Raw genomic sequence first — 9,305 nt, 5'->3', positions numbered from 1 at the left:
GTTAATCACATATAGAAAGAAACGTATTGGCATACTGTATGCAGTATACGGTATATTCATAGAATCACGTGGGCTGGACAGCACTTAATAAGGAGTCACATGCTAAAGACACGACTCCTTGTCTCTCTCATCAAAAAAAATCTTATGGTTTCTGGATATCAAGTGCAACCTTTTACACTGATGCATAAATTCTGCACCATATTTCATCTCTGCCACACTTAGGATGCCTTTTTTTTTTAAAATTTTAAGATCCACAGAGAAGTCCAAGAAGTTCTAATGGTCTGAATCACAATTTTTGCAGCCCTGTCCATGCTACTTGGTCTCTTTAATTTCCTACCAACTGAGATTTCAGTAACTGTACGGTGTATCAAACCAGAGTTTTTCCCAAGGAAATGGGAGTTGATAATATGGACTCTTCCATACCCTAACTGGCATTTCCTACACTCCTGACCTGTCGGTAGGTGTATTATGCTATAAGTGTGTTACACAAAGGCTGCTGAAACCATTGAAAGTGATGTAGCGATAGTTAAATGTCAAGTACGTCTGCTATAATACAGAATCAGGGTCTAGGTCTATCAAATGCTATAGTCACATAACATTTTAAACCATGAAATATTTTATGCATTTTCCTTTTTTCTACAAATATTGTTGCAAACTTGCTGTTAATTGTGTCACAAGGTTAGCATTCCTAATTCGCCAATGAGTTTTAATTCAAATGTTTAACAACCATATCTACGCTAGGTACACTGAAAATAGACATTGAAGTTTCAAGTAAAATGAACTGTAGCCACATCTACTGGACTCGATACACGTCCCGACATCTAGATTTACTTTGATAAGTTATACAAATACATAATACATTCTTAAATAATGAAGACCCACAATATTACCTTGTGAGTCTTCCCACGTTATAAAACCACTTTTACAGGAATGTTTATCCACCTGTATTACTGTTTTAGTTTGCAGTGTCTCTTGCTTTCCTGTTTCCACAGATTACTGTACCAGTTCTTAGGCTTTGGCTATTGAAATCTCTTATTTGAATGAGGCAACACTGGTTATTAAGGCTGGTTTTTTTTCTCTTGTGAAGTTTCATTCTTTACTATGACAGTGTTTTCCAGAGCAGAATGACTATCTTGTGTCTTCAGGTTCTGTTTTTATGACCTTCCTTTCTATGTTGTTAAAAGCTGAATGAGGAAAATCCTTTAAAATACCAAGGCCTTCTGCATTGAGAAAAGAAAGAAAGAAAGAAATGTTACAACACTGCTTGGAAACAAATATATTGTGTTCTTAAATCAAGAAAAAGGTCCAAGAACCATATGGATAGCTGAAGCAATAAATTCTGCCTCCTCCTGCTGGGCTTTAACCCAGTTGGGTTAGAACCACCTCAATTACAACACAGTGATGACAGAGAAAGCACCACAGATTTATTTCAATCCTTTCTGGGAGCAGGGCTAATGGAGATGCATATTCTGCACTTATATTTTGAGGGGGAACTGGTAAAAAAACCCAACTAGAAATTTCACTAAGTGAATTATCACTGAGACTGGGACAATCTGTAAAAAAGGTTAGCCGAGACCGCAATACACCAAACTGGAAGATGCAAGATTCTGCCCAGTCTTCAAAACAATTACATTTTGCATCTTGTCTTTCAAATAAACTCTTTTCCACTACATCTTCCAAACTTGGGTGGGATTTTGTTATTAATTCTAAAGTTATGAGAGTCTCAAGAACTCCTGTCTTTATCCACAGTGCGTGGGGTGTTAAGCTGAAACAATCCCTAGAGGTTTCACAAAGGTTTCTTGCTGTCTCCTATCAAACTTTGAGTGCATTTCTTCCACTGCCAGAGGTAAATGACAAGACTGCCAGTGAGCAGAGGTCAGTGAATGGGAAACCCAGGTGAAAAGACTTGCTGCATGGCATGGTCCACAGTAGAGAAACAGTGCTAGGTCCTTATAAAACAGAAAAAGGTTTCTTTTATGAAAAGACGGATCAGTCTTTATACAGAGTGAAACTACGTCATAATCAAACAGCATTGCAATGACAGCAGCATAAGAATTTAAAAGCAGTAGTTTAGATCAACTGGGTAATTTCTAAGGGCCAGCACTAACCCGAGGACTGGGACTTTGCCTCACCACTGGGGTAAAGCCGGATCAAATCACTGCACAGAGGTTTTCCCACATGCTCTCCATCAAGTGAAATGTGCTGCATCTGTCTGCTTGGCAGGTTAGACATTCGGAGATTCAATGGTCTTTCACCTGAAAGTGGTTCAAAATGAAATATTGATGCATTAAAAAAAAGAAATATTTAAAAAATCTGGTAAAGATTTGTAGACATGCTAATTTTATCAGCAAAGGTGCATCCTAAATTCCAGCTACTCAGAGAAGTTTTCTAGCAAAACAAGGCTTATGTAAATATTCTGCTTTGCAGACTATTCCACAGGCACTGCTGGAAAGGGACACTCAGCCAGAGTCTTTTAAAAAAAAAAAAAAAAAGTCTCTTTATTCTGCTCAAAACCCCCCTTGAGATACTAAACATTTCCTCTCCCACTGCACAATCCCTCTGAGATCCTAAAAATTCCCACTTCCCCAGCACAATGGATAAATAGTATACAGAAGCTTGCTCTGCCAAGGGAAGCTGGATCCACACACCTAATTCTTCCTGTATACTTCAGTACCTCATCCCTTGACCAATACACACAAATGAACACCCATGCTTTAATGCTTACTTGTACTGGTTCCCTTACTTCCACTTTCTACTGCTTCTCTTTTCTCTTCCCACCCCCCACTCCCTTAAAAAAACTAGCTCTTAAAAAAACAGACACAAGAACTCAAGAACTTCTGGTTGTATTTCTTCAGTTTGTAACATTTTCTCTCAGTTCATAACATTTAAAAAAAAAAAAAACCCAAACAGAAAGTGCTAGAACAAAACAAACACTCCTAAATTAATTCAGGCTAAGAAATAGCCAGTTGGTAAATCAAAGACATAACTACAGAACTGCGAGCTTTTTGACGAATAACAAGTTACTTAGAACATCATTAGAATCTGCTTAGTTCTAAATAATTTGCATAGCCAGCTCCTCAGGTTTTGTTCCTAGACTGCACAAACAGGCAAACAAAAAGGAGTACCAACTACATTATCTGCTTCACTTTCCATTTCCACAAGACAAGAACAGAAATTAAATGCAACATTCTGCTCTGTTTTCAAACCTGAGGATAAAGCTAAAGTAAGTCCTGCTCCCAGTAAGAGCAGTGCACCCTACCTTCTTCCCTCCCCACATCACCTATCGGGAAAGCTGTTTACCCAGAGACAGTAGTGTAACAGAGCAAAACCCAAGTGTACATCTGATTGCATTATTTAAACCGCAAGCACTTCAGGGCAGAGATCTTGTCTTGTCCATTCAGTGCTCAGGGCTCCATATGAGATAAATAACACCACTGACACAGGTTGCATAATATCAAATGCATTTGTTGGCAGCCATGCCATGCCTGGAAGCTACCATACCTTGTCCATCAGCATTATCTAGTGACATGCACTCTTCCGAGTTCTGTCTGTAACACCCTGTGGAAAGACGTCTCTCTAATGCTGCCTGGTTGCAAAGAAACTCCATCTGTTTTGCCATCACCTTTTCAGACTGCAAATAAAGCAAAAAAAAATAAATGTCTCTATATACACACATATAGCAAGTCAAAACACAGGGGAAAAAACAATATCAGATGATAAGACTAACAGCCTAGCTAGAGGTTTTTGTTGACTCATATGTACAGATGTGTGCTTTACGGTTTCTTCAAAACTATGAAGCAAACAAAATATTTTTGCACCCATAAAGAATTTCATAATGCGCATCTGAGTCACTCAAGAATACTTAAGATGCAAGCTGTGACGGTTCATCCACACAGAAATGCAACGTTAAATTCTGTTCATCAAAAACACACAAAAATCACTCTCTGCACTTTGGGACTGCAAGGTTACGTGAAGAGAATCTCGAGCAAAGCAAAAGAGAATGTCTTAATTATCCAGTTAGCTCTGTTCAAATCTATGTCTTCACAAAGTATTCCAAAAAGTATTCCAAGAGCAATGGCAACATCTGCTAAAAACTTATGCCAAGATCTCACCAGACATCTTGGAATCTTTATTTTAGGAAACAGCACTACACAAGCTTAAAAATCTGCCATTCTGAAAGTGTAGGATGACAGTATGTTTGTGGGGGATAAAGGTGTGAAATGTCTGTCTAGAAGAAGAACAAGACCTATACACCTCTAGAGAGTGAAGCTAAACAATCCAGTGCAACGTGGGAGGAAATGGCGTCTGAATGTTTGTCATTGACTTTAATGCCAAGAGAATTCTAACTTTCACTATAATCTTGCTCTTGAGAGAATGTAAATAAGCATCTTGCAAAAATAAAAAGAAAATCACAAGTCAAGAAAGTTGATTTAGAAGAGCCACAATGAACATAAGAATGGAAAGTGTACAAACTTAACCTGTATAACTGATAGGAAAAATTAATTTCTCTTTCAGGTAATGCCATAATTGGTTTAACTAGTATAGAGCTCTATTCATTGCAGAGCACTTCACTTTTTCTGGGAGATGAGGAAAGCCCTGACTTCCCACAGAAGTCTGCTTTTTCAGCATAATTCAATAATTTACACATACAGTGACAGACCAGCAAAACCTGAGCTTCTCCAGCACAGAGATGACCCTGACCACAGGGTAATGCCATGACCAGTATTTACTTACTCTGGCTTAGAGTTTGTCAGGCTCTGCAGATGACCACTGATAGCTCAAGCTTGGTCTTGGGAGACAGGTTAAAAAAGAAAAAACTATTTGCAAATGCTTTACTTTCAAGTGTAGTTAAACTTTGCTATTCTACCACTCCTGTTAACAACTTCTGATCTCTAAAGTAACTTTTAAAAAGAATAAAACATTTCTTTGTTGTTTAACTGGGACAAAACCAAAATTTTAAACTGCAGTGATGCTTGTATGACCACAGAAAAACCTATAGAGCTGCAGACATATTTAAGCTTGAATTAAATCTCTAGTCCATTGCTATGTGGCAGCGACCAACGAAAACTTTCAAGCACATACAAAATGAAAATCAGCTTGCAAAAAATCAAGGTCATGTAATTATTCTGTGACACCAGAACATGTAGCAAAATTGCTTTTTGGTGTATCATAATGAACAGATCTGTATGACTGAGCACTACTTTGCAATAGAAGAAGGTAAAAGACAGAGTAACACATCCAGTCTCAGAAAACAGGAGGACAGCTCCTAAATGTAATCTTACGTGCAAATTCGGTGATTACATTTGCCCAAATCAGTTTTAGAAAATAAATTTGTTGCAACTTAGCATGAAATCCCTCCTTGGCAACAACTGGCAGTAGGAGACGCGTATTTTGCCTCAAGGCTGGGATACACTACAGAAAAGACAAAGAAAGAATCGGAAACCTGTCTTCATTTATACACAGCTTTGTGTCTTCTTGAGAACAATCCACTTCCACCAGACTAGGTGCTGCTTAGAAAGCCAATTTATCCCCTCAGTGTCAGAGGTTCACTAGTTTCCTACATATATTGGCCTTTCTTCTTGTAAGATGTGTCAGAACTGAGGACTCTCAAGATTGCCTACTCTATTCCTCTAGACTCAGTATCTTGAGCTTTCCATTTATAGCGAATCACGCAAGTAACACAGCACATACTGTACCAATACTACCCTACTTGCTCCCAACAGGCAACCACAGATTTTTCAAGCCTACTATGCTAGATTTTACCTCCTTGGAACTAACAAGGGCAAAGCCATTGTACTGTGTCAGAACAGTTTCAGAAGCTGGACTCAAATTAAGAGTGATGCAATTCTAGCTAAGCTAGGTAGTCTTTGAAAACTGACAGTAATTAATGTAGTCATCAAAACAACACATCAAAACCAATTTACAAAGACACAGCCTGTATTATTCACAGTGCAGTGAAGTTGGTTTACCTGGGAATTAAGTGCTGTTGGGTCTTCGCTCTTTCCTTTAGCCAAAGCAAGTGGAATTTTGTCTTGCTGATAGAGCGCCTGGACTGTGTCCTGGAAATCAGGGTAACCATCCTATGGAACATAAGAAACCAAACCGAGAGGGACATATTATTAATTTTTCTTCACCCTCTCTGTACACTCTAAAGAAAAAACCCCACCAAAATAGACATTTCTGAACTTCTGTCAAAATTCTGGACTGCAATTTACATGCTCATGCTATCCATTGCATTTAAGTTTGTGCATGAACTCGGCCCCTCTACCACTGCTATGCATCTAAAATCCCAGAGACAGACCACCTCGTCTCTCTCAGTTTCAGCTGAATCCAGACTACCACTGTCACTGACATTAAACTACTTTACATTCAGCCTTGCCAGGTGGAGTTAGGCTTGCGGTTTCTGTCGCTTGTTACGTACAGCAGCTTTGGAGATTCTTAAGAAATCAAGTTTATATGTAGCTGAGAATATATACTAACCTTGTGAAACTGAGAAAAGCCTCCTGACATTCAACATACTTCACACAGCACCTATACTAGTATCAGAAAATGAAATGTGGTCCCTTCCAACCTGACCACTTCTGTGATTCTGTGAAATATTACCACTTTAAAAGTAAGGTATCAAATTTATGTACTATGGGAAATCATGATTCAATACTTCTTTGGGTCCTGAAATGCTTATGACATGCAAATCTCTTCTACAGCTTGCATATGTACCAAGAAAGCAAATAAAGTTCCTGTGAAAGCCTGCCAGACTCCATTAAAATAAATTAATCATCGAGGCAAAGGTTCAAAATGAGGAATTTATCCAGCTCAGTATTACAAAATGAAAGCTCATGTACACTAGAAGAACATCCAGAAATGTGTAAAAAAAGGGCAGTATTGGTGACTGTCAAAATGTAAGAGGAAGCCAGAGACCTTAAAACACCTGTCACTGAGGAACTGCAGACATGCCCATCGAAAGTACACCAAATGAGGTATATTTTCCTTGTGGATTCTAAAATACATGTAAATAATTACATTTTTAACAATAGCTGGAGAAAAGGGTTACATCCCAAGAACAAGAGAAGTGATCTTTCAGAAAAACTGCAGGGGAAGGACTACAAGGCTCCCTGATCACTGATCTGCAGAGTGGTGGTCTGACCCACAGCAGGTAGCCAGAGCCTCAGTGGAATGTATTGCCAATATACACCTGTTCTTGATGCTCAAGAAAAAAGGTAAAATCTGTCTGAACACTGCATATTGCTTTTATCCACCCAACATACTCCCTCACAGAACAAATAAACATGATAGGTATGCAAAATTTCATAGCCAGTTAAATTGCCACAAAGCCTCATCCTCTAGAAACAAAGGCTTTGCAGCACATTTCCATGAGCCATGACCACTTTCATAGTTAGACCTGCATTTGTTTGGGAGAGGAGAATGATTATGTGTAGGAAGATGAGAAGCTGAATACAGAAAAACCTATCACTCAGGATCCTATTTTTGCAACAGAACAGGTAACACGGCTCTTTATAACATATTTCTGATCACCAGCCTATACAAAACCTAAGGCTGTTTCCTAAAAGCAGGGCTGGCTGCCTATTGCTGTGTCTGTCACCTGTCAGTCAGGCAGATAACTCTGATGATGACACTGTTCTGGATCACCTTCCCAGAGCCTTTCTTTCCACTGCTGGCTGTTCTCCCTGATGCCCTGTTGGTAAGGGCTGGCTAGGAGCATGCTGGACCAGGAGACTACCTGCTCTGCCCCACGGCTGCCTGGAGGTTCCTTTCCCCTCCACAGCCAGGTCCTGCTGCATGCAGTGTAGCATTTTTCTTTTGCCATGCTGCTGCTCAGTTGTTGTTCAAGCAGCTTCATGCAGCAGATGTTCTCAGTCCCACATGTGCTTTTTTGCTCCCTCTAATGACATTTTTCCTATGAAAACAGTCACTTCTACTGCTTTTGCTGTTTTTATGAAAAACACAAATCCCACACTTTGGTTTTCTTTTCAATGTTCTCAGCAGTAGTGGAGGTGAGCCTTATCTCTTCTCTTCCTCTACCCATACTGGCACCTCACAGCCTCCGCTCAGGTCTCCCTACCTGTGCCCCACCGACTTCCACTGATCTTTGGGAAATTAGGTTTCAAAAACTCTTCCCACCTGTCTCATTCAGCTGAATGGAGACACTGACACACAAAACAATTCCTTTACACCACAGATAGCAAAAATATTTTACAAACTCTCTCTGTTCGCACTGTTTCTGTAGGGGAACCCTGTCGACCCCAACAGCGACAGACAGCCTCTCCCCTCCCTCCACAACTTCTGATGACATACCCATGACTTGTTTTGCTTTCTAAGCTGGTGCCACAACAGCTCATTGCTTTGAGCAGTGCTGGCACTGAGTCATGGAAGATGACAAAATAAGGGATGCCCCTGCCCCGCAGTACCTAAGCAGGAGAGATCCTTGCCCTGCAGGAGGATGTGCTGTTTCCATCCCTATTCACCTGTCCTGCTCTTTGTCCAGAGCAGATTTAGGATCTACAACCCCTTTTTCATAATCTGCTTCCAAATCTCAATTCACTCTGTTCGCTTTTTTGCTCCCTCCACACCTTTAGTCTGTCATTTGCCTGGAATTTTTTCCCTTCTCCTCTCTACACTTCACTCCCACAGCTCGCCCACCCACTCAACGAATAAGAGGGGGAGAGCTCACAGGGGAGAGAAAGGCTTTTACAGGTAATTTGATGTAATTCATGGCATATTGTTTCTTTGTAATGCTTGTGAGAGTTTCAGATTCATGAAAAGGAGAAATTTATAATCTGGCTGTAGTCTGACAATGTTGTAGCTTGCACACACGGCTCTGCTAGCTCTGCTCAAGGATGACCTTCAAAGCCTCTCTGGAGGCTTTTTTAAGTGTTATTATATTTCAGGAAATTAACTCATCTTTTTTTTTTTTTTTTTTTTAAAGTAATCTTTTACACTATGCAAACAGGCTGTGAAGTCTTTCCAAATGGAAGCCCTAGTATTTTAGACCACGATTTGCAGAGACGTTAATGACTAATGAGCAAAGGAATGGTGAATCAAAATACAGAGTTCAGCCTAGAAACAAAGGCAAAATGACCTTTATTCCTCCCCTCCCCCCAAAAAAAGAAAGAAGAGCTAGGTACAACAACAAAAATATCCCCCATGTTCAGAGCCTCTGTATATCAGCATGATAGTGAGCTAACAGAGGCACAAAGAAACATTACAACATCATAAACAGCATAAGGAATTCTTATCCAGAACAGAAGGAAAAGTATGCAGCATTTGCTACCATTTTTGTTTTTACC

At 39.7% G+C, this 9,305-nt stretch overlaps 1 protein-coding gene across 1 annotated transcript in view; it reads right to left on the bottom strand.

The window, feature by feature from the left end:
- Positions 1-943: 943 nt before the first annotated feature.
- LOC103809596 (NGFI-A-binding protein 1-like) overlaps positions 944-9,305 on the bottom strand; it is a gene marked incomplete at its 5' end in the record, with an annotated part of 11,790 nt that continues 3,428 nt past the window's right edge. Inside the window, 4 exons of the mRNA XM_009082448.1 lie at positions 944-1,220; positions 2,109-2,255; positions 3,502-3,631; positions 5,970-6,080. Of these exons, the coding sequence (XP_009080696.1) occupies positions 1,129-1,220; positions 2,109-2,255; positions 3,502-3,631; positions 5,970-6,080 (480 nt within the window). The remainder of the gene's footprint in view (positions 1,221-2,108; positions 2,256-3,501; positions 3,632-5,969; positions 6,081-9,305) is intronic.

This window comes from Acanthisitta chloris, unplaced genomic scaffold (assembly GCF_000695815.1).
Source record: "Acanthisitta chloris isolate BGI_N310 unplaced genomic scaffold, ASM69581v1 scaffold8799, whole genome shotgun sequence".
Lineage (NCBI taxonomy): Eukaryota > Metazoa > Chordata > Aves > Passeriformes > Acanthisittidae > Acanthisitta > Acanthisitta chloris.
This window is presented reverse-complemented; position numbering and strand designations above follow the sequence as displayed.